At 42.1% G+C, this 27,052-nt stretch overlaps 1 protein-coding gene across 1 annotated transcript in view; it reads left to right on the top strand.

The window, feature by feature from the left end:
• Window positions 1–18,904, top strand: part of lpar1 (lysophosphatidic acid receptor 1) — a 44,543-nt gene extending 25,639 nt beyond the window's left edge. Inside the window, exon 3 of the mRNA XM_079582628.1 lies at window positions 17,802–18,904. Coding sequence (XP_079438754.1) covers window positions 17,802–18,121 — 320 coding nt within the window. The 3' untranslated portion in view covers window positions 18,122–18,904. The remainder of the gene's footprint in view (window positions 1–17,801) is intronic.
• Window positions 18,905–27,052: the final 8,148 nt, after the last annotated feature.

Raw genomic sequence — 27,052 nt, forward strand, 5'->3', positions numbered from 1 at the left:
TGACTGATGAGCGTCCTGCATCTCAAGCCCTGTCCCTGGCCCCTCCCTTAAACAACATAAGGCATTGGTGGTGGCTGAGTGGTTAACCAGCTAACCTCACACTTGAAGGCCTGGGTACAATTTCCAGCCATGGCCTTTTTTGTGTGGAGTTTACGTGTTCTCCATGTGGCTGGATTGGGATTCCTCCAGATGTTCCAATTTCCCCATCAACCTAAAACATACAGTAGCCTAATCCTGCAGGCAGGGAGTCCTGAACATGAACCGTGTTCAAGTTTTGTAGAAGGGTCTATGTGAACGCCTAAAGGACATTTTTTCCTATGAGTGCCTTACCTTGAGTTTTAATTTCCTAGTTGTCCTGCTCTGCCGTTGTCAGTGTGAAGTGTGGGAAAGAGACTTGGTAATGCCTGGAAGCAGGATGTGCCGGTCCTAGACAAAACATACCAAGGGATTGCATGTGATCTGTCTCCTCTGTGCCGTGTTATCTCATCCCGCTGCCTCTGCTGTCTTTCCTTCAAACTTCACTTGAAGCAGAATACTGGATTTTATAGTGTGATGGACATTACAGGTGCTGGCGTTTCCTCCTGTTTACTGGGGTCTTTACTTTATCATTTGATTTCAGGATTCCTCCAAATACCCAGGTAGTAAATAGGTAGTACACTCTCTGGAACTCACTCCTACAGCCCATCAGAATCTCTGACTCACTACCAACCTTCAAATCAGTGCTCCAAACCCACCTGTTCAAACTAGCTTTTTACCTAAACCCCCCTTTTTCTTTTGTTTTATTCCACATGTAAAGCGTCTTTGAGTGTCCAGAAAAAAGCGCTATACTAGTTTGATGTATTATTATTATTATTATTATTATTATTATTATTATTATTATTATTATTATTATTATTATTATTATTATTATTATTATTATTATAGAACCCACAAGTGATTTTCAAAGTCACAAATCATCACTCGACCTGTTCTGAGCAGTTCTGTCAACTTGTTTCCCCGTTTCTCATTTCCACCACTGCCAACAGAGGGCGCTCCAGGCAATTCAAAATCCTTAAATTATGAAATGTAAAATATCAATGCTGAGGTGCTCAAACGAAACATCACACTCAACTTTATGAACATCAAATTTTAGCAAACAACAGGGATACTTCTGATTATTTGGGCGTCAGATAATTTGAAATGGTGAAGGTTAAAGGGACTGGCAGTAGTGAGCATAAAATGACTAAGTTGCATCTAGCCCTTTTAAGGCGTACTTTACATGACATAATCCGTGCATGCAGAGTTAAAATGCCGGAACCAATTATATATAGTTACTCTAAATGAGTGGAAAAGTTCCTCTTTTTCGACACAATGGGTTTATGGTTCTCCGGCGTAAATGTTTTCCGTGTGAAAACAACAGGAAGGTGCAAGGGGAATTAAAAATAGCTTTACCGCTCCCCACTGAATTGCATTCAGAATGAACTGACTTGCTGATTCGAACATCTGCAAGCTACAATGCTAGGTGTATAGTACATCTCTGTGGTCCTGCGTCTCAGGAGTTGCCGGCAGAGGCAGTGGAAGCAGCACATCCGCGTAGCATGAGCACACTTCAGCTGCTTACATCTGCGTCTTTCAGCTAAAAGTATACGCCCAGCGCTTTTGACCAACGTTCAGCAGCTGCATTCTGTTCCACACGTGTTCAAGCATCTATAGATATTCTGGATTTCTCTTCTGGAGGAACAAAGGATATGCGTGTGATGTCATAGAGCGGAAAAATTGTTATTATTCAGTTGTGAGTGACACTATTGAATTATGCAAGCTATGGTATTAGTTGATTTTTCCACTTTGTTTGGAATGGGCTCTATTTAGAATGAAAAGAATGCACATGATCACCCTCTATAGGCTCAAATAGCAGCACTTGATTAAAATGAACAGCTTGGCCTGTTGTTTCTCCTGAAGTGACAGGGCCATGACAGCTGCTTGTGCTTCATCGACATCAATTGTAACACATTAAGTCAATAACATTAAGATAAGAGATAAGATAAGATAAACCTTTATTGATCTCACAAAGGAGAAATTCACTTGTTACAGTCGGCGTTACTTCACAGTTACTTCACAGTCTTATTCTTATCTTATCTTATTATATCTACTGAACCCTTTTAATGTCACAGGAACGTATAGCCTATAGCAGGGGTTGGTAACATCAGGCCCGAGGGCCAAAACCGGCCCTTCAGCACAGAACCTCTGGCTCTCAAGATGATTTTGACATTATCACACAAATCAGAGAGTGGTTTTACCATTATTATAGAAGAGAAAAAAAGGTAGAAATACTGTCAATACACCCAATTAGGTCATATATGCTTGCTGCTCACCTATTGTTATATTTCTGCTGCTTGTTGTACATTGGATACCTCGTTTTTATTCTATTTTACTGATTGCACATTTTCCAGTCTGTTTTTGCACAACTCTGATTGATCTTGAACGCCGACTGTAACAAGTGAATTTCTCCATTGTGAGATCAATAAAGTATTATATTATCTTATTATCTTATCTTACATATTATTATTACAACACTGGCATTTGAAGGAAGTGCACTGGAAAAAGAATAATCGTTTTAAGGAAGAAATTACGAATCTACTTGAATCAAGAGATTAAATCTAAGCTTTGAGTTGATTTGGTCTGGTTTTAGATGAGATAAAACCTCTAGTAGTAGCAATTCTCTTAATTCAGATAATTTTGTGTCATTTCAAATGAAAAACAATTATCTGATTTCAAATGGGTTTTATTCTTGCTCCATAGGTGCTATAGCATTTGTATCTTGGATTAGTTCAAACCGACTGAAATTCAACATCGAAGAACTTTTATTCAAGCAATTTTAAGTCATTTATCTCATTTAAGATGTTATGTTTCCAGTGTGCTTTACTTTGGGCTAATAATCAGCAGCTTCGGCCCTCGGTCTATTTACAATAAAGAAAATCGGCCTCCGCCAAGAAAACCTGCCTAACCCTGTTCTATAGCCTATGTTCAGAAACAGCTGAGGATTATGTCAAACCACTACATAACTTTTTTTTGTGTTCGCACTGTTGACGTTGACAGCAGTATACACAAAATCATTGTGTTAGTAACAATCAACATTTCACAGTAGATGCAATGATTAAATTAAAGTTACAGCAATTTAATTATTATTGAAAATGATCTTGAAATAATCTCACGACCCCCAGCTCAGTGCCTTTACAACCCTCATTTTGGGAACCCCTAGTATGTAAGTAAGAAAGTAGGCCTATATGATAGCAATTGAAAATGAGGAATTTGAGAAAAAAGCATTTTGTATTTTCAAAATTTCAAACAACAAAGTTCATTGATGGATAAATATTGAAACCAAAAAGAGTGCAAAACAAAGGAAAGGGCCTGAAGTGTAGCGCTGTAGTTTCGTTTGCCAATATTTGACATTTGGCATTGAGGACTGAAGCGCTTCCCTAGTTCTGTTGATAAATGGTGATGCCCAGAAACATGTTTGTATGTTTTACTGCACCCACTCATGTTTCCTTGGGCTAATCAGGTATAGCTAAACCCAGCAGCAGCAGCAGCAGCCTCTTCCTGGCTGGGCTGCCCCATCTGCTGACCAGATGAGGGTGAGTGCTCCCCTGCCGCCCGCTGTCCACTTCCACTGTCCCTCTGTGGACGCTGTAATACCACTCACCGCAGCTGCTTTATTTATTCACAGTGCCAGAGATGGAAACAACTAACACGGGGTTGGTTTCGCGCACACTTGCACGCACTTGGCCGTAAGGTTACACATGTGGGCTCTTCCCCGGTCAAAGCTCAAGAGAAAGTAAAAGATCGACTCGGACGCGATTGGAGCTCAGCGGTGGGAAAGCTTAACCGCGGTATTAAGTGTGAGCCTACAGGATGGATCATCTGGCACGGGAAAAAAACAGATTTAAAATGGTCCTTTTGCTCTATTTCTTTTTGTCATTGTGGGGATATAGCGTTTTCTTATTGTCGACTGTTACGGTTAGATTGAAACAAGTCGTTTTGATTAAAGCTGAGATACAAGTAAATACAATTTTGCAAAACCATGTGATTGGGCACTTAAAGAGACGAGATGCAAGGTCATTTTGTACTCACTACTGCCACCTCAAGTCTTACACGTAACTGCAGGTTCCATGGCGGCACTTCGGACCCGAATTAACTCTTTTTTGAGTGACAGGGCAGGGTTTTAGAGGCAGTTGTGGTGAACAGGCCCGAGCTCATTCTACACATTAGGACAGGGGTAGGCAACGTCAGGCCCCAGGGCCAAATCGAGCCCTTCAGCACAGAACCTCTGGCCCTCAAGATGATTTTGACATTATCACACAAATCATAGAGTACTTTTAACATTATTAGAGTTAAATGGGAGAAAAAAAAGTTAGCAATACTGTCAATACACCCAATTAGGTCATATATTATGTACAACACTGGCATTTGAAGGAAGTGCATTGGAAAAAGAATAATCGTTTTAAGGAAGAAATGACGAATCTACTTGAATTAAGAGATTAAATCTAAGATTTGAGTTGATTTGGTCTGGTTTTAGATGACATAAAACCTCTAGTAGTAGTTATTCTCTTAATTAAGATAATTTTGTGTCATTTCAAATGAAAAACAAATGTCTGATTTCAAGTGGGTTTTATTCTTGTTCCATTGGCGCTATAGCATTTGTATCTTGGATTAGTTCAAACCGACTGAAATTGAACATAGAAAAACCTTTATTCGAGCAATTTTAAGTCATTTATCTCATTTAAGATGGTCATGTTTCCAGTGCTGTGCTTTACTTTGGGCTAACAATCAGCAGCTTCGGCCCTCGGTCTATTTACAGTAAAGAAAATCGGCCTCCGCCAAGAAAACTTGCCTACCCCTGCATTAGGACATTGCTGGAACATGTAGGGGGAGGAAAATGCTTTATTTGAAGAACACACTGTGATAAAGAATATCCCCATTGGTTATAATTGAAAATTCAAACTCGCCTTGAATTGTTAATACATCTTTCTGTGTGCTCGCTGCCAATTCAACCCTTTACTGTGGAGCCTTTATGTCATTTTAAAAGACACCCGTCTCCATTACAGCCGTTTGAATAGACTAACTGTGCTTTCAGCCCCAAACCATTAGGTCACAGTGACATTAGCGCCAGTGCAATGTGCAATAAAGTCTCTTTATCAATAACAGCGGCTACGGTCTTGTGTGTGGGGAATGCGGGAAACAGGAAATTTCAGGAGTATTTATAATATCTGTGGCACAAAACCACATACTATACTAAAAAAGACATTTAACATTTAGACTGAGGTCCGAATGTTCCCATTATATTGTCATGTTGCAGATGTTTTGACCTGGTTTATTGTCAAAAATCTATAAAAAGTAAAAATTCGCCTTTACTTTGTTTTTACTAGGCTTGGAATTAGATGTTAAAAAATCCCTTTGGAAAAAAACCTTCAAGCCTTTAAGTCTGTAGCTGCTACTCACATGGAGATGAGAAAATGGAAAGGACACTTTTCCAAATAAATCGATGGAGAAACATTGAATCGGTGATATTGTGAAGATTAGGTATTTTTTGTTTCCAGGTGAAAGTTTATACAGCATGTTAAGAGGCCAAACTGACCCAAACCCTCATTATTTGTATTTGACTATCTGTGGCTTTCACCATTCATCTCAGAGAATGCTGGGAATGTTTCGTATTCTTGGACGGCGCGTTGCTGATTTGTGAGAAAGAATTACAAATGGTGCAGAGGAGTCCAAGGAAACAGGCTGCGCAGACCCGGGCGATACTTACGGGGGAGATTGACGGTGCAAGGGAGTCGTACATGGAGGATGAGGAGGATAATTTAATCGCAAGTGTTTACTCCATTCTTCAGCCGCGCATGGGAGAAAAGTACATTAGAAGAAACCCAAGCCGCTATCGGGACACATGAGAAACGGTAATGCGCAGCCTGTGGGGAGACACAATGTATTAAGATCCCAGCGTTTTCCCGTGTGAGATGAATGGGTTTCGGAAGCATCCACATAAGTGATGGCAGCAGCTGATTATTTTGTGCTTTTTTTGTGTTCTTTTTCACTGACGTCACATCAGGGTGAGGACACTTTGCGACCTTCGAGAGCATTTTGTTTCCGTCATGTCTTGACCCGTAGATTACGTTTTTCTTAGAGCACAGCGGAAGATCTTTTATCAAGAGATATGCGTCATTCTGTCAACTTGAAGAAAAGATTAGCGTTAGGGCTGGGACTTTAACACCTTCATTTAGATTGATTCATGACAATGATTTTTCGTGCTCCTGGTAAGTCTCCCATGGTAGACAGGGTCCTGGTTGACGGGTCAGACAAAGAGCGGTTCAGAAGCCCCTTATGAGAGACCAAACAGGGGGACATGGGGGCTGGTGCAATGTGATTTGGGGCAGCCACATGACCCAGCAATGGTCAGGTGGAAGAAGATGGATGGATGGATGGATGGATGGATGGATGGATGGATGGATGGATGGATGGATGGATGGATGGATGGATGGATGGATGGATGGATTGTTGGATGGATGGATGGATGGATGGATGGACTGTTGGATGGATGGATGGATGGATGGATGGATGGATGGATGGATGGATGGATGGATGGATGGATGGATTGTTGGATGGATGGATGGATGGATGGACTGTTGGATGGATGGATGGATGGATGGATGGATGGATGGATGGATGGATGGATGGATGGATGGATGGATGGATGGATTGTTGGATGGATGGATGGATGGATGGATGGATGGATGGATTTGATCTCATTGTTAAACATCTGGAGAACATTCATTATGGCTTGTGATTATACAAGTGTCGCCCTAACATTAAAGCCACACTGCGTAACATTTCACCCAATAAACATAGAATAAAATGCAAGCACTTATTTTCCATCCATCCATCCATTTTGTTCCACTTGTCCGTTGTCGGGTCGTGGGGGCAGCTGTTGGAGCTGTCCATGTCACATTGCACCAGCCCCTTATGGCTCCTCCTGCAGGTGGTGGGTCCACAGAAGGACGGCCGCAGGAGTTAAGGGGCTTCTGAACCGCTCTTTGTCTGAACCGTCACCGAGGACCTGTTTGTCATGGGAGACCCTACCAGGGGCACGAAGCCCCCGACAACAGAGCCCCCAAGATCATTCGGGCGCTCAAACCCCTCCACCACATTAAGGTGGCGGTTCCAGGTTTACTAAAGGCAGCCAAATATTATAATATTAGATAGATTCAAGCAGGTTAGGTCCTATCTAAGTCCGCAGCAAAAAAACAACAACACAAATCTGCATATAACTGGTCATTAGGAGCATGTTTTGTTTTGCTGGCAGCAGTACAGTATAATCCAAAATGTTACGCAGTGTGCCTTTAAAGGAGATCATGAAGGCAAACAAAATGATCCCTTCAGATCTCGAAAGCTAAAGGAGGTTGGGCCTAGTTGGACCAGGAAGGAACATTAAAAAAATCATTGAGTAAGAGTTGATCGTTGTTCGCTTTAAAGTGTTGAAATTGCCGAGACAATGCTGATGGTTGGTGTTTTTAAAATCATAAAAGGAGCTTCATAAATCACCATTTGTTTAGGTGGTTGTGAGCATTTTGAGTTCTGAATTGGTGGACCTAAATGTGCAGTGTTTTCAAAAAATTGTGAAACAACTCCAATCATGTTTAAGATGAGAAAACACCGTAAGGTTGTCAAGAGCTCACGGAAGTCAGTCTGATGGTCTTTTACACTGCAAGCGTCAACATTCTGCTAATCCTAATCCAAGAACTGTGTTTGAACGTTTCAACATGCAACCGACAGTTCCTCTGTTTGCCGTTATCAGACTCATTTGAATTCATGACTTGCTAAAACAACTTTGCAATGGAAACTTTCATCATCTGCCTCGAGTCGCCGTTGGCAACCGCACATTTTGTTCCCGTATCTCACATTCTTTTCTGATCCACTCTTTTGTAACACAGATCTTTCCTTGGAAGCAATGCTAGCGCGCACAACATGAGTCTTTGCTACTTTCGACAGTGTGTTTCGACGCCGGGGACAAGTTCGTTTGATGCGGATGCAGACGTAAAGCCTTGCAATGTTGTGTTACTCTGACGACAGCTGATGTGGCAAGGTCGCGGAGGGTCGATTGACGACAGATGTGTCACTCTGCAGGGAAACAGTGAAACCTTTTGAACCGAGTCGGTGGATTACAAAGGGAGGTCCGCTTGGACGAGGCTCCCCAGTGTAGTCGCATTCCCTCTTTAGTTTACATTGTGATGACTGTAAGGATAACAATGGGCTAATAGTGTGAAGTACTTCCTCAGCTTCGGCCACACATTTCCACTTCTCGTCAGTGCGTAAACATGTGGGGCTGCAATATTAGTTGAAAGTGAGTCTTAATTGCAAAGTGAAATGGACACAAATAGCAAAGACTTCAGTTATGTCCTCTGCAGATATCTAAATGCTTCATGCTGTATTCTTATGTTTAGCTTTAAATCAGGGGTGTTAAACATACGGCCCCTGCCCTGTAGAGCATACATTCCAGAGTATGTAAAAAAATAGATAATTAAAAAGTAAGTCTCTAGCCCATTCCTGTGCGGAGTTATGAATTGTTAAAGAGGGGGTATTATGTTTTTTTTCAATCACATAGCACCAGTCTATATCACACTACAATGATGACCAAACCTTCTATTGTAAATGCAGTAAATTAGAATAACTGCCTTGTATAAAATTGCTCTCTCAAAATGGCTGTAGTGAATGTCTTGAAATAGGCCTCTGTCTCTTTAAGAACCTCTGACCCTTTCCGACACGCCCCCTCCACACGCTGTCTGTGGCATCAGTGGGGAGGGGGTTCTGCTGAGGAGCAGTGGTTGGTTACTCGGCTGGTGACGAAAGCTCGGAGGCGTCTCCAGGAGGTGGGGGCGTTCCTAGGAGGACTCAGGCAAAGCTATCCCTAAAATGGCCGCCATCAGAGTTTTTACAGATTACTCAAAAATACGTGAATGTGCCAAGGCAACACTTCAGGCATGTTCTTAATGAGGGAATGACATAATAACATGAAGTAAAGCTTGAAAAAGTCGATTTTGCATAATACCCCCCCTTTAAAGAATAACCAGAATATTCATTGCAGCCACTAGGGGGCTTTAAATAAATAAAAAAAGGATAGAGTTCCACACGTGTCCAGCAGAGGGCACTGACATAGTAAGTGCTCAGGATATGAACAACACATTATATAGCCATGTTGTAAGTGGACAGCCTGCCCCTGGGCGGTTGTGGCTTCAATAACAGCTTACCACCACCAAGTGAATGAATAATGACTACTGTACTTTCAGGAACTTGTGACACAGGCTTGTAAAGTGCAATGCAAGTGTAAGCCGTTGTTATTACTGAAGCTACAGTCAAGTTGGGGCTTTGACCAAATCACAGCTTATTATTATTCATTTATTGGAAACATTTTCTCTATTATATGTGGCCCGCGACCTGTGACCCGCCGTGGGAGCTGAATTTCAGCCCCAAAATGAGTTTGACACCCCTGCTTTAAATTCATTCATCCATCTTCTTCCACTTGTCCGTTGCCGGGTCGTGGGGGCCGTCCGAGCTGCCCAAATCACATTGCACCAGCCCCTTATGGCTCCTCCTGCAGGTGATGGGTCCACAGGAGGTCGGCCTCACGATGAACCGGGCCTGTTGGTCTCTCATAAGCGGCTTCTGAACCGCTCTTTGTCTGACCCGTCACCTAGGACCTGGTTGCCATGGGAGACCCTACCAGGGGCACGAAGCCCCCGACAACAGAGCTCCCAGGATCATTCGGGTGCTCAAACCCCTCCACCACGTTAAGGTGGCGGCTCCAGGAGGGGGCTTTAAATGCATGTTTTTTTGTTTAGTTCCGGAGTTCCTATTCCGATATTCTTTGAAATGTTTTTGTAAATTCATTTTTAGTTTAAAACATAAATCGTAAATGAACCACAACTCCAAAGCCAGAGTGCTACGAGTCTTTCTTCTTTTTTTGTGGATTCTTTTGTACCTATAGGCTTTATTCAATCGGTTCAACAGTTCAGGGTGAAAAGGGTGAAGACCGGGGAGAGACATTCTGCGGTGTTTTAGCTGCGCACTATGCATCCTTCTTGGGGCATCTTCCTGTAGTCTGGTTTCCATTATGTTGCCAATTTTGTTCCCAGAGCTTGAGGATCCCCTGTCGCAATTGCGGCTGATTCCAACCGGAAGCTGAGAATGACTCTTTGGACTTGGGTTTGATGGAACCAAGCTTTGTGTTTTAGGTCGACCGGAGTTCCCAGAGAAATGTCACCCAGACGCAGAGAGAATGTGCAAACCCCACAAGTCGATGGTGCAAACTGCGAGCCACATATGACTGTGTGCGTCTGCGAGGGTCCATTTTCGACTACACCAGTGCCAGACTCCAATCCAACCTTTTGAGCACAACTTCCCTTTTTACTTTTAGTTGACTTTCTTTACATTTTCCGCTCAGATTTCCTCCGTCTGACACTCATGAGCAGTGACGGGGCAAACCGACGCGGTGCGTGTCGCCCAAAATAACATGTTTGTTCCTTCCTGAATCGTAAACAGTAGAAGTTCTGTCTCTCAAAGCCCATAGTTTCATGGCTCATGTATGTATGCCAAGGAGCCAAGGTACACGGAAGTAGTTGTTTTTTAGCTACAATGTTTAAGCCATTTAAGTGTGTCGGTAATGGACTCAACTTATACAGTGCTTTTCTACCTTTATCAGAACTTTACAGTAAGGAACCAGTCACCCATTCACTCTCTCATTCATACACCAATGTACACAGACACTGGAGGCAAAATGGGTGAAGTGTCTTGCCCAAGGACCCAATAACAGTGTGCATTTGAGGGAGCTGGGATTCAAACCAACGACCTTCCAATCATGAAAAGGACCCGCTCTACCAAATGCGCCACAGTTTTACTTTTTTCTTTTTTCAAAGGTGCGGAGACTGTTGTATCATTATAGTTTGTGATATTATTTACAGGCACCATTTTGATGCCCATTAAAACCCATTTATTTATGTATTTCATTCATTAGTTATTTCATCATTTATCTATTATAACACTAATGAACACCTGCATCCAAACAGCAGCTCTGGGAGGCTATTCTGACATCCTGCAAAGAAACCCAAGCAGAAACTCTCCAAAAACTCACAAGTTTAATGGATTTAAGAATTTTGAAGCTGCTCAAAGAAGGGCTCCTATGGTAAAATATAACTCGACCTGTTAAGATGTTTTGGATTTTGAGTTATTTGCTATATTGGAACGTGCTGCATAGTGTCTTTTGTAAGCATGGATATTGTTTCAGAACTGAGCTGCACAAAGGAATGTTCTATACACCACAGTTATGCCCGATATGTCCGCTGTTACACATCAAGTTTTGCGTCATTCTCCTATTGTTCACGGGAGGCTATTTCAAGACAAGACCTACGCGTTAATGCAGTGTTATTGGCTTAGAAATAGCCTACATCTGGTTCGGTCCGAATGAAGTGAGATGTTTCGAGTGAAAGACACATTCTTGGGATAGTTTCCCCGCTGGGTTGCAATCCTTTGGACATCCATCGAACTCTGGAGGGTCTGGGTGAATTTCTTGGAAGTGAGGTCAGGCCTATTCTGCAGCTGCCGCCCACTGAACACTAACAGATAACAGATCCGCTCGTCAATATGGCGTCGCTCATCGCGGCACATATATGTAGTTCTTCAGTCTGGAGTTCATGGAGGAAACCCTTCTGTCTCATAGTTGTAACAAATAGCATCTGTTGAGTGAAATCACAGTCCTTAAATTGGCCGTTCGTGAATAATGGAGTCTTGGCCCGGGACAATGTGCTTGACTCTTGTCTAATCAGAGAAATGATGATTCACTGAACTACAGCGGAAGAGGATGCAAACTTCTGGCCACAATGACCCAACAGCATGGATAGTGTTGCAACGGGAGGTTCAAGGTCAGTTCAGTTCAAGGAAGTTATTCTGTGGGTTTATAGAAATAACGTACTTCATTTACAGCTGAAGAAGCTGGGGAGGGGAGTATCTCCGTCAAATTTCCTCATGTACAAATAGTGTAGGTTAGAGTAGGTATAGGTTTGCCCCTCCTGGAACCGCCACCTTAGTGTGGTGGAGGGGTTTGAGCACCTGAATGATCCTGGGGGTTCTGTTGTCGGGGGCTTCGTGCCCCTGGTAGGGTCTCCCATGGCAAACATGTCCTGGGTGACGGGTCAGACAAAGAGCGGTTCAGAAGCCTCTTATGAGAGACCAACAGGTCCGGTTAGAACCATGAGGCCGTTCTTCTGTGGACCCACCACCGCCATAAAGGGGCTGGTGCAATGTGATTTGGGCAGCTCCAACAGCTGCCCCCACGACCCGGAAACAGACAAGTGGAAGAAAATGGATGGATGGACAAATAGTGTTGAAGCCAAATTTCATGTTTACTTGGTATTCCAGGTATTCAAAGATCTGGGTTGGATACCGCCCCCTAAGACCATGGTCCATTTCGCTCAGTGACACTGCAGCAGATAATCCCCTTCGGCACAGAAAGGATTTCTATCATAGACCGGCAGGGTGCCTATCGATTTTTTTTTTACTTTTTGTACCTTTCAAATGTTCATATCGCTCGAAAAATAACTTGTAGCTGGCTGTTGCCCCGCTGTAACTGTCCGCCGCACTGGTTCATTCAATCATGTGGAGCACAAACACGTAACATGCATTATACCATGGTCTGGGTGAATACTCGATTCTGATTGGCTGGTGGGGGCTAACAAGCGTGCATTATTTTGGTATAACCGCACACGTAGTCCGGTAGTTAAATCACTGGGATATCACTCCGCTGTGGGCATCGCCATAGCAACGCATGACACAGCTGAATCAGATAAACACGTAATTAGTGACTGACAGGAACGTATGAGATGGATTTTGTTTAATTTCAACGTTTTTGGCCAAAACAAAATGTTTGATAAATGTGAAGTAGAGGAGAGTGAGCAGCTAGGTTAGCTACTGTTAATAAAATATGAGCTTTCCATTTCTATTGAAAACGGTTAAGGCACTATTCATGATTTTCAGGCGTACATAAAATAATCCAGCATTTAAACATATTTGGCTGGATTAGTAAAGTCAATCATAAAAGTTTCAGTTCGTGGGGCTCTGGTGTAGGCGGACTCCACCGCAGCTGTTTCCATAAACAGTTGAGCTTGTTGAGCTAGCTAGCTAGCTTCAGGTTAAACAGCGTAAAAGTGAAATAACTCCTGCCCACGAGTGCCGCACATCGGTGTTTACTTCCACGGAAAAGTGCCCGGTTAGTCCGGTTGTGTTGTGATTCTGGCGATGCAGCGTGTGCTTATGTTGTTTGGTTGCGCCTGACTGAGATCCTCGTAAAAGCTGCGGAGAATGACTCGCTCTGAGACGAGCCTTCAGTGACCGGCTAATAATCCACAGAAAATAGTCCCGGTGGTCTGGCATAATTAGTGAGTTTAGTAAATGAAACTTATACTTATTATAAATGTTACGTTTGTGGGACCCTGGTATAAGCGGACTTCGCGGAGTAACACCACTCCGCTGCGCGTCGTGGTGTTCTTGACTCCGCGTCGTGCATTATAACCGTCGAATGCACGGCTCCTCGTTGTTTAATCCTTACATAATCAACTTGGTGTTACAATGATACATTTGTGGTGTGATTTAAAAGTGGTGAATATTGGAGTTCTTAATTCTTTCAATGCTGTGTATGCAGGGCCTGTGTGGGACCTCACAGTGTCCTTACAAGGTCCAGTAATGAACTTAATTTAGAAGAACAAAAAAAATGAAAAATGACATTTTGGAACAACTTTGTAAAGGTTTAAAAACTGTAACAATTTGGCCATTTCCATCTAAGTAACCATTTCCATGTTCACAACCCAGATTAACTCACTAGGAGAATTCAGTGTGTTTTAAATAGAAATGTTAGTCAATTTGTCATACCATTTTTGCTTAGAATTTTAGAACCATAAGAGATAGAAACGTACAGTTTTTTTTTTTTTTGAATCTGCTAAGTTTTGTCTTTCAAACGAGCTCCATCAAAAGTACCTACTAAACAGAATGTCCTGAATAGATCAGCCCTATGCCCTCATCCAGCCCCCCCACTGCTGTCACAGACAAGTACAAACACAAGCGCAACACAAACACGCTTAAAAACATCATACACAGAATTATAGATGACACATTTAAAAAAATATCGGCATCGGCCTGGGAAAAACCCACATCGGTCGACCTCTATTAGATAAATTTCTATGATATAAACCTTTACTGTTATAATAAATGTTTAACTATAGACTATTTGAGAGATTCAATTAAATTACTTAAAATATGAGCCTATATTGGATAAATCCATATCAGTTGGGCCCTAACACTCCAGTGTATGCAGACACTGGAGACATTGGAGTGTTTTGAGTGCTTATCGTATAGGCATTAAAGTGCCCATGCCCATTTGTTACTTGATGATAAACAACATGTTTATGGTATATCACACAATATTATTTATTCATGTCCAGCATATACTTTGACGTATTTTCAAGACATCCCGGCTTCTGTCAAGCCATAATGGTCTCTTTGTGGCTGCGTCAATCCTGCGCAAGAAGAGAGCTTGTGTGCTAAAGCCTTTCAGAAGTGGTTTGGAGGCTTCGGTGATGTGTTTTTCCCCCTGTTTACTGATGGTGATGTGGTCGGCTTCTCGCGGCCGTGTGGTTGTTGAGCGATTTTTCTTTCACTAAAAAGATTGAGTACAAACAGCTCAAACTCATAAAATGCTGCAAACTTGGTGCCTTAGTTTCCTGTGCGACCGTGGCTCAGCGTGCACCCGCCCACAAATCATTTCCGGTTCAATCTGGCCTCCAACCAGCGCTGCCATTTGGTCCCTGGGCAAAGGCACTTCCCCTCATCGTGCCTGGTATGAATGTGTTTGCATGACTGGACTGGTGGTCATTAGAGAGACAGATGGGGCTGGTGATTTCTATCTATTACCAATTGACACCAACGCCGGCGACAACTCAGTTTCTGATACCAACGTTTAGTTACTGCCATGTTGTTTCTTATCTGCATTGATCAAGTTGTTGCAAATTGTAAAAGCCACATCCATAGAGGCCACAAATGATGGCTCTTTCATTCTACTGGAGCAGGCGGGTAGTAGGACATGCCATGATAACGTTCCTGTAGAGTGCATAGAAGTACATCTTTTTTCACATTTATCCCTCCTACTTCTATGTCATTATTTTTTCATAGCCATGTTTCCATTAGTCAGCCCCAGGGCAGCTGTCAATACAAGCAAACCACTAACAAAGGTGTTTTTTAACCTCTTCATCACTGCCTTAACTGCGCATATTATCTCCAGTTTGGCTTTGCCCAAATCTAAAAGCTTTTTGAAAAAAAAAAAAATCAAACTAGCTACAAAAATGTGGACGAAAAACCGAAACAAAAATGTGACAACAGAGCGATGAAAAAGCAACGAAAGCCACAAGAGAGCAACAAAAGAGTGACAAAACCTTTCCTGAAAAGCAACCATAACACCGAAGTGACTAAAGAGTGTGAAAAAGGTGACAAACACGTGACAAAAACTCAACAGAAAAGTCACAAAAATGTGGCAAAAAGTGATGAAGGCTGTTTTTTTTAACTCAGAGACTAGATGCAAGTTGGTCATTTTATGCTCACTACTGCCACCTCTGGTCTTATGCGTAACTGCAGCTTCTATATTAAGTTTGTGCATGACGGCACTTCGGACCTGAATTAACACCTTAACACCAAAGCATAGTTAATGAAGGTCTTGGAAAAAATGTGTTAATTAACAGGTCTTAAATCAGGTGCAGAATAAGTTGGACCCAATGCAGTTTGCTTACAGGGCAAACAGAGGAGTTGAGGATGCCACACTGACTTTGTTAAATCTTTTAGTGCAGCATCTGGAAGCCCCCAAAAGCCACGCACGATTGCTGTTCATAGACTTCTCCTCGGCCTTCAATACAATCCAGCCCTACCTACTGGCAGAGAAACTGATTTCTCTTTTTCTTGTTGTTTTCTTGTTTTCTTGTTGGCTGGATTGTGAACTTCCTGTCACTCAGATCACAGTGTGTAAGAGTGAATGGGGTTGTGTCCTCCAAAATGCTCTCCTCCACTGGATCTCCTCAAGGCTGCGTCTTATCGTCTTTGCTTTTTATTTTATACACCAATGACTGCAGAAGTGCGTATGGGAACAGGCATCTTCTGAAATTTGCAGATGACACAGTCATTGTGAGTCTTTTAACAAACAGCGAGAGCGCCCATGGACCTATCGCTGATGATTTTGATTGATTGGTGTGAACAGTTTCATTTGTCTATCAATGTGTCAAAGACCTAGGACATGTTGATAGATTACGCAAGGCGCCCCCTAGTGGCACGAACACTGTGATCCAGGGAAAACCGGTTGAAGTAGTCTCCGAATACAAGTACCTTGGGACTATTATTGATAAGGACTTGCGCTTTGAGTCTAACACTGACGCCATCTGCAAAAAGGTGCAGCAAAGACTCTTCTTTTTAAGAAAAATGAATTCATTTAGAGTTTGTAATGTTCTCATGACTATCTTTTATCAGTCTTTTATTGAGTCAGTTTTAACATTTCTTTTTGTATCTTGGTTTGGGGCTCTTTCTGTGACCAACAAAAATTGTTCGATGAAGCTGGTCAGAGTTGCAGGTAAAATCAGACAAAAGCAGACTCAGCTGCACGACCTTTACAGCCAAAGGGTTGTACGTAAAGCCCAACAGATAATGGAGTGTCCAGACCATCCGCTTTTTAAGGAGTTTAACCTACTCCCCTTCGGACGCAGGCTAATGCCCTGTACTCGAACTCGTCAGGCCAGGGCCTCTTTTATTCCAGAGGCTGTTGCGAAGGTAAATGATCATATGTTGCTCAGTGAAGCTGCTGCAAATTAGGCTTTTTTTTTTTATCTTATGCTGATTGTCTCTCAGCTTCAGAGCCGGACTGAGGATGCTGTGACTGTATGATCTTTGTCCCAAACACAACTGTTGTCTCACTGTGTTTTTTTGTTTGTTTTTGCTTTATTATGTGTGAACACCTGCTGCATAATAATTTCCTTCGGGACATTAAGAAAGTTGAACCTTGAACCTTGAACCTTTTTGAGTGACAGTGCAGGATTTTAGAGGCAGTTGTGGTGAACAGGTCTGAGCTCATTCTACATATTAAGTCATGGCTTTAAAGCATATTCAATTAAAAGCATAGTTAACATTTTATAGAATTTGCTATTTTTAATACAATAGCGGCGAAGTTACAGTATACATCTGACCTATACTGAGTGTGGCCCAGTTATTTGTTTATTTTTCTGTATGTGGCCCTCAGTGAAAAAAAGTTTGTACACCCCTGGGTTAAGCTGCTAAAGCATAAATTGTATTATTTGTCTATGTGTGCACCAGACTTCCTGTATTGGGATGTTTTCAAGTAAAACATGCTTATAATAGCTTACAGTGTAATCTCTGCTTTCCTGCGATTGTTCAGGGGCAGTATGTCAATCAAATGGGCCGTTTCTGAACAACCAGCTGCAGCAGCAAGTCTGAGCAGCCAGTCGTGGAAAATGGTGTTACATACAGAACACAATGATGACAGATGAAGTGAGTAATGAGAAGTAATCATGATTTTAAAAAAAAGAAGAAACAGCCGTCTTCAAGAGGTCATAAGGCTTGTCTTTACAAGGTGTTACTTTTAAAATTTACAGGTTCGAACTCCAAGTCAAAATCCGACCTCCGAGCTCAACTAGAATGCAGCACGATGTTTTCCGTACTGACTTTGTCTCTGTCCCTCTCAGGTGCCTTCATCATCTGCTGGACGCCCGGCCTGGTCATCCTCCTGCTGGACGTCTTCTGTGCCAGCTGCAACGTCCTCACCTACGAGAAGTTCTTCCTGCTCCTGGCCGAGTTCAACTCCGCCATGAACCCCATCATCTACTCGTACCGCGACAAGGAGATGAGCGCCACCTTCAGGCAGATCCTGTGCTGCCAGCGACAGGAGAACGTCAACGGCACGGCGGCGGACGGTTCCGACCGGTCGGCCTCGTCCATAAACCACACGGTCCTGAGCGGCGGGGCGCACCACCATCACCACAACAACGAACACTCAGTAGTATAAAGGAGGCTGTTGTGGACTGTGAACAGAATTCAAAATCCTAGTGAAGAGAGGGGGGAAAAATGAAGAATATACAACACAACATGGAATTGAGATTTTAAGGACTCCATTAGGCTGTTAGTATTTCGGTCCAGTTGTTATTATTTTGTTGTATGTGCGACAGAACTATTTAAGAGTTATCTGTGAAGTGAAGGTTATGCCAGTATTGTAACTAATTATTTGTTTATATATTGTTTCAGGTTGATTTTCAGTAAGATGACTTTACACTTTGGCTTCTTATGCAATTGTAAGCTTCTGTCTTGTGTCATTGACAACAGAGGAAAAAACTAAACTATAGATTTCTGTTTTTTCCAGTGGGTAGTAGTACCCGTACGACCCCACTGACCCAGCTCACTATCTGCTCTCGGCTTGGACAGTTCAAGCAATCCACAATACATTAAGATTAACAACTGCCAAAAAAGTATAGAATTAAACTTACAATGTACTCACAATATCATATTGTTTACAAAAAGAAACAGCAGAAGAGCACCAGTCTCAAACTCTGGAAACACATAGTGTGAAGTGTCGCCACTGCACCGATGTGGCTGACAGAACTGTGCTAGATTGAGACAAGAGAGGAAGACGACTCTTTATAATTTGATTGTTGCTTTTACCGAGCCATTTTGTGATCATGGCAAATTTTATTGGTGCCCAAAGATTTGGGTTGGTGCACTTTCCAGCGGCGCACACGGAATCAGTGCCTACGACCCAGTTATAATCAAACTCAATGCACATTGTTTGAAAATAGTAATTCATTCATGAAATTAAACATTGCACGTAACTATGAAAAGGTTAATTGTGAAGTTATGACTGGGTCTCATGTTTGGAAACTGACATTTGCTTCCTGCAAGCTTAAAATATGCAAATTCATCTGCAACATGATTTTACCTTTTCAATCAATAGTAGCAACAGAATTAACAATGTAGACCATGTTTCTTTTAAAGTTACCCTTTTAAGTCTGGATGAGTGCCATTATGAAGTGGACTGGTCTGCAGTGACATGAAATCAAAACTCAGATTTGTTTTTGGCTGTTTACACACTGGCCCCAGGGCCGGCCCTAGCCAATTTGGTGCCCCAGGCAAGACTGGACTTCTGAGCCCCACCCACTCACTCAAAATTAATAAAATAAATAATACTAGAAAAAGTAATTCTGCCAGCCCTGGGACACGACTGCTAAAACTACACTCACTACACATGTTTTCACTTATCCTCTGCACCCACCTGTAAGAGCAGTGAACGACCACCTCCAGATCATCCATAACCAGGGCCTTGGTCAGGAGGAGTAGAGATGGAGGATTCATTTGCACTCTGAAAACCAAGTGTAAAGCTTCAGTTTAAAACACCACATTATGTCATATCAGTTCAACCAAGTAATACTTTTTCACTTGATTATGTTGTAAAAAAACAACATTTCAAACTCAAAACCTTGAATTAATGTCAACAAGCCCAACTCCTTCCCCTAACCTTAAATTATTCACCGGATTAAACCAACCTTACCAGGAAACAGTGATGCTCCAAATAGTGTGTACTTACCAGATTTATTACAAAATGTGTTTGTTTTGTACACAGAATTACAGTAATTGGTCATTTTGTCTTGATGTGTTGGTTCTGTCGAAACCTATCAACGAGATAATCCCCAACAAGAGGAAACACTACTTCCCAAGTGAACTAGATTTGTCGAAGCAAGTGGCCTTACTTAATCCACCGCTGAGTCATCTTTGTGCTCTTTAGAAGAACCTTGTAATTCATCTGTCGTCATTTCAGGCCAAATACAAGGGAAATCTGGAGTTGTTTATTTGCCCAGTGAAATTAGAGACAGGCTGTGCTGGAGCGTACCAAGACACAGAGGAGGATGTTTGTAGTTTGAAGGGAAGGTCTTGTGCCACAGTGTCACGCGAAGATAAGGTTAAGGTCATATCTGGCGAATGTAAGCAGGGTGCAGGCCAGACGTCAATAAAAAAGGAGCAAGGCAGAGTGACTTTAGGACAGTGCTCTTTCCCGGACGAACTCGCCCCCACGCTTCTTGCGGTGCCTTGTGCTGCGTGTGCCCTCGTCTGGTTCAACGGCCCCGCTTCATATCATGATGTGACGCCTCAGTCTGACTGGGTGAAAGGGCACTGTTGAGGGAAAAAATCGGAGAATGTGTGAGAAGGAGATGTTTACGTAAAGTGACTCCTGGAGACGAGAATGCGGTTGAGTAAACACAAAGAGCGAGACATCTTGGCTCTCGGTGGGGCCATCGTCGATTTGTTGCATCACGTTTCAACAATGCTAAAAATGGCTGTTTGTCGGAAGAGCCCGATTTGGCAGTTTCAAACTGAAAAGCGGTTTGGGATGTCCGAACTTCATGGCATATTTTGAATTATGTGGTCACAGACTGTTATTCAAAATGTGTCTCTGTGCCTGTGTTATGCACCATGAATTTGTCAACTTAAACAGAGATAAAAGATAAAGCTGACCACACCGGATTGAACATTTAAAGCATAGAGAAACCGCGGCACTCTCCGGTGACGTTGAAATGCCTTTATTTTCATGGCCTGTATACAGATACATGCAATGCATCTCATACAAAATAAGTGAAACCTTTTGCGATCTCAAATTAATACGCATTATGTAGAGTGGATCATCATTGGCAACTCCCTCTCGCAATGACTCAACTTAACAAAAGTCCGACCTTCTGATACCACTTACCCGGTGCTGAACTGACTGAATTTACTAATTATAACACAGTAATATTTCGCCAATTGAGGTAATGCTAGAAGCTATACACAAGCTTGATTTCTATATTCTCAAATGATTCACTGATCTCACATAGTTTGCGCCGCTAAGTACTCATAAACTGGGTGGGACGTGGCAGGATCTGACTTTGGTCCAAGAACAACAAGCCAGACTTATTACCTGCCGTGAGCACCAAGCCAGGCTTACACAGGACTGACGGACCGTGGGCAGGTCAGAAACACAGTTGGACTTACAGTTCTATAGTGCAGGTTGTCTGGGTGGCCGAGCTCCAAAGCTAACGTTCCAAAGCTCGAGCTGTTTATGACGACCAAAGCAGAGAGGGCCAGTCCCGGACAAAGCAGGTCATACGTGAATAGTCATAGTCTTAACCAAAGCATGGCAAGTAAAGTTCATCATTAATGCCATCAGAAGTATGGTATGTAAAACCTTCTAAGAGTTCCAAATCCTCCCAAAAATCCCCAAAATAACAGGTAAAAAGAATAAAATGGGTATAAAGAAACAATACTTAAAGCAGTAACTTGTTTACCTTAATAAATCCTTCCCGTAGTCCCTCTGGGGGGGGGGGGGGGTAATACAAGTGTTAATGGGATGATTGGGGGGTCTTTCATCTCCCCCTGGTGTCTCTGTCCAGAAAACCACAATCGCAACTTCCCCTGCTCCGACCCGGAGGCGCAATACACACTAATAGAATCACGAAGAAGAAGCTAACAGGCTAACGTGCAAAGCTAACTGTTGCCTAGCATTACGTTAGCAGTGTTTACAGCCAAGTTTGAGTGAAAAAATATAATCAAATATCTCCATTGTGTAATTGGGCTGTGGCACAATGTACAATCTCCCTCTCTCCCTTTGTCTTTTCTGTCAGCGTAGTATTTACTCTCTCGGACAATTAATGAGTAAAAAAAAATGCAGCGTGCTACGACACCTGCAGTGCCGCTTATGGCCTCTAGGGGCATTAGTTCTGCTTTAAAAATAGACAAAAAAATCCAAATTAGCCAATAGAGCCACCTGTCGAGAGTTACATGCCTGTGACTGTATTAAAGGGGACACATCGTGCAAATTGTACTTTTTTTTTCAAGGTTTTATTCATGGTATTTGATTCATTCATCAAACACATTCCACTAGCAGTATTTTGTTTCATTCCTGGAAGTTATACTCTCCACTCAAAATGTGTTTTTTTTTTTTTATCATTGATTTGTTAGCGTGCAGTTAGCTCAAAATGAAAGCTTGTATTTTTTTTTATTTTTTTTTTACATGGATCTGCGCAAAGGAAGTGAAATAAACACAGAGAAGCGCACAAGCCACAATGCGTGTGTCCACTTTCACAGACGAAAAAGCCAAGTCAGAGTTTTTATCATTTTCTGTTGGTGCACTCTCGGTATTGATTTCAAAGTGGCTGCGCCGTGACGCACTCCGTGAAGAATGCCAGCTGAGTGCTCTTATTGTGACTTGAACTGAAACACGTGTTGGCCAAATATATGGACCGACCCGGCCCGGAGAGAACAGCGAAAGGCTTTCTGAGAAGTGAAGGCTTCTGCTCTGCGTCCAGAACCTGAGCTTTAGCAGCGACTGGATTAGCCTCATATGTCATCGTCTTAAAGGGGCAACAAAACGCCTGTGATCTGGTCCAAACCATTTCTGACATGAAGGGAACACCTGCACTGTGCAAATATGAATGCTATTTGTAAAGCTTTGTCTTTGTAAATATGAAACATCAGTATAATGATTTTGATGTAAACATAAATTGGTATCATATTGTGGGTAATACTGAGCACATTTTGGTTTGGAACACTTGCTTCAAACATTCTCCTTCTGCTTGGATGATTCGATGATGGCAGTGGCAGAAACAAAGTACTAATTCGAGGTCATTTTCCTTTACTTGAGTATTTTCTTTGTGATTTTTTTTCTACTGGATGAGAAGAAAAAAAAGTATTTTCAGTTTTGGTTTGACCTCTTTGTGACCTCATTCCCTGAAACTAAAGCTGCAGTGAAGTCGTTCTGATCAGAAACATCACAACAATGAAATCTGAAAACACCAGCGACTCATTCATGCTCAGCTTTACCACCTTTCAAGAGTGGAAAAAAAACTGTGTGAAATGCTTTTACTTTTTACATATGCAGTACATCCGAACAGATACTTATATACAGCTTTACTGGAGTAGAATTTTAATCTGATGCTTTTACTTGAGTAAATGTGTTGCTCCTGTATCCTTGTTTTATTACAAACAATGAAAGAGGGTGTAAAGAGTACATCAAACACAGGGATGAGTTTTTAAGCCGTTTCATAAATTGTAGGGTCACCATCACAGAAATGCAGCATAACAAGCCTGATACAAATGCTATATAAGTAGATTAAATATTATCTCCATGTCTGGGTTTACAATATGCTTAAGGAGGATAAAAATAAGTGAATTTCATTACGAGAACAATATCAGCTTCCTTCCTGAATAAAATAAAATATGATTTAGGCAATTATCAAGGCTAACATTTTGCAACTTGATCAGACTGTTTTATTTATGAAGCTTGCATTAGAGTGCAATATGAGCTGATTGCAATGCAATTCAATTTTCTCTTAAGCATTAGCCACCAATTACTGCACAAATGTGCAAAAACAGTTTGGTCATGTATCATGAGTCCCTGGGCAACGCAAATGGAGCCATGATTAGCTTACATGCTACCATTCCCTTAATTCAGTTTTGAAAATTGTGACAGTATTTGTTGCTTAAATGCCTCACTCACTTACACTAAAACTACGCTTGTGAAACAATAGACGCAATGAATATGTTCTTTGTGAATACATTTGCTGTTATCTTGCATTCAGGTGATGTAAACTAAACTCGACTGTATACCAATGTAAGTAAATGTACAGTATGTGTATATAAATGCGCATTGTTATAATCACCAAAGGGAATATTGTAAATGTTGTAATGTCCTGTAGTGTTGTTCATGTCATGGCCAAATGCTCACTCTTTTGTATTGTGAGCTTGTAAAGTGTGCGGTGCCTTGTCAGCCTGTCTTAATAACTGTCTTTACTAACTATGTACTTCAATGTCAGATGTCTTGAACTACAGTAAATCTTGTTTCAAAAATATAAAAAAAAAAAAATTGAGCAGAACATTTAATCAATGAAGAATGTGTATAATGAAATAAAATTGAGTCATATACCGAGAATGTTCTTATTATTGTTTCAATGTGCAGAGCCTGAAAATAACCAAGCAATATCCTCACACATGACATGAAATCTATTAAGCTTATTGGGTAACTTTAACAGGAATATAACATATATTTTACAGCATGTTTGTCATGTGCAAACTCTGCTTCACAACATAATAGCAATGATAACCAAATTACTGACAAAACAATCAATAAAAATCCCTTGTGACCCATTATGAAGCTTTGGCAACCTCTAGTGGGTTCTGTCCAGAGCCGCAGGTGACCGAGGTAAATAAAAAACATTCAAAAGTAACTGGTACACAAGGGTTTGGAATAAGCTCATATTACAACATTCACAATTTGAAATAATATTTGTAGCTGAAATTTGCTACTTACCAAATTAGTCCAGCTTGTTTTGTGATCAGAAATAAGACCAACAGATGAAAGTGAGCGTCTGGATGAGCTTTTGTTTTAGCTTGTTTATGAAGCTTCCACCACCACGTAATAATAATCTTACTCTAAAATCTACATGCCAAAGCTATTATAAAGCAATATCTTCAAAACCAAAAACGCTAGTAGATATTTCCGATTTGTTTTAATCAAATTCTAGCTCTGACAAAAAAATGCAGTTGTGCTCAAAAGTTTACATGCACTGGCATATTTTTTGTGTGTGACTATTTTTTAAAGAATACGAAAGATAACACCATTATTTTTATTTTTTCACTCATAGTTAGTGGTTGTGTGATGCCATTTATGGTGTAACAACTGTGTTTGCTATTTTTAAAGCAGCACTAAGTAACTCATGCCCCTAGTGGCCATAAGCACCACTGCAGGTGTCGTAGCATGTTGTGTTTTTTTACTCATTAATTGTCCGTGAGAGTAAATATCACCCTGATAGAAAAGACAGAGGGACAGAGGGATATTGTACATCCATTTACACCTTGGAGATCATTTTTTTCACTCAAACTTGGCTGTAAATACTGTTTAAGTGGCGCTAGCCCACTGTTAGCTTTGCCCGTTTGTCTGTCAGCTTCGTCTTCGCGCTTCCATTAGTGTGTATTGGTGGCTCCGACCCGGAGGCAGAGGAGTTGCAATTGTGGTTTTCTGGCTAGAGACACCAGGGGGAGGTTAAAGATCCTCCAATCATCCCATTAACACTTGTATTACCTATAGAGTCTATAGGTGCAATACATATAGTAATAATCTGTAAGTTTAAATACTTTACAAGTTGAATAGATTGCATATCGACCGCCTGTGTCTGAAATCTGACATAACAAAAGTCATGTTAAATGATAATACTTTTTTCTAAAGTTCCTCTCTTTGCTGATTTTAGCAACCAATCAGTATCCACAGGCTATCTCTTTGACCAATGAGATGAGCTTTCCTGCAAAGCGGCCTGTCAGGTCCAATCAGGACAGAAGGGATCATTTATTTTTGAAAGTTTACAAACTAGGAGTGGCTTTTCAGTTCAATCAGTAGTCAAGGGAAGGCACTTCATTTTTTGCTTTCAAATTTCACTCTCTCCTCACTTTGCAATCTTAGAGACTATCACTTTAAAACTACAGTTGTGAGCACAAGGCCACCATCTACGCTGCTTCCAGGATGACAGGAATGAGAGTGCAGACCTAGCAACGGCTGCCAATGTTTCTGTTGACCGACCGGAGCTGCCTGACTTCCTTTTTCTTCTTGTTCGTCAGAGGGATGCATAAATCTGCAGACACGAGTGGGACAAAACACAGGCCACGGTCACTTTATAAATTCACTTTGAGTTATAATTCTTACAAACATAACAATCTGTGCTCCCATTTAAGTCACCACAGCAAACCGGTCACATTTGGTAGGTTTACACCAGATGCCCCTCCTGTCACGGCCGGCCACATCACTGTGACTGGACAGTAGGACTTAAGCCTCTTATTCGGGAACTAGAGAATGACAGAAAGAGCCACGGGTGGTTTGAACCGGCAACCTCCCAGACGAATGTTATCGTATCGTACACCATCCGCCATGTTGTTGTATTTTGTTCATGATGTATAACTCGACCTTGCACAACCTTATTCCTTTTATATTGTGAGACAGTTAAGGCTAGAATGGCTTTAGCCAGACCTACTTCCTTCCTGCACAAAAGAAAGTGGGTCTAAACACACGGAAGACAAGCTTCTTTTTGGCGACTGTGGTGTAGCCGAATCAATCACAGCAGTCACATGTAATTCACAGGATCGCGTCCATGGCCGTGTCGTGCTGTTTTAGTCCCAACCACTGTAACACTTGAAGAAGTTTTAGCCCAAGACAAGCCAGGGACATGCAGAGCCAGCAACGGCGGAAATGTTTACGAGAGTTTTGGCAAAGCCAGACTAGTGTAAGGCGGATATCAGTCATGAATAGCTGCACTCTGTAAGATGAGGGGTCACTTCCCCGCCTGACTTCTTCCCACTCTGACGTGACTACATAAGCAACGTTACCAAGTTGTTTCACCATGTCAGAACAAATCTAATTTCCTTGGATTTGAGATTTTCTCAATTGGGATCGGGCAACTAGTTGAACCTCGGATCCAGGAGGAACAATGCGGTTTTCGTCCTGGCCGTGGCACACTGGACCAGCTCTACACCCTTCGGCGGGTGCTTGAGGGTTCGTGGGAGTTCGCCCAACCAGTCCACATGTGTTTTGTGGATCTGGAGAAGGCGTTCGACCGCGTCCCTCGTGGTGCCCTGTGGGGGGTGCTCCGGGAGTATGGGGTCCGGGGCCCTCTGTTAAGGGCTGTCCGTTCCCTGTATGACCGCAACAGGAGCTTGGTTCGCATTGCCGGTAGTAAGTCAGACCTGTTCCCGGTGCGTGTTGGTCTCCGCCAGGGCTGCCCTTTGTCACCGGTTCTGTTCATTACTTTTATGGACAGAATTTCTAGGCGCAGCCAGGGGCCGGAGGGTGTCCGGTTTGGGAGCCTCAGGATCTCATCTCTGCTGTTTGCGGATGATGTTGTTCTGATGGCTCCAACGAACCAGGACCTTCAGC

Source organism: Gobius niger (assembly GCF_951799975.1).
Source record: "Gobius niger genome assembly, chromosome: 2".
Classification (NCBI taxonomy): Eukaryota; Metazoa; Chordata; class Actinopteri; order Gobiiformes; family Gobiidae; genus Gobius; species Gobius niger.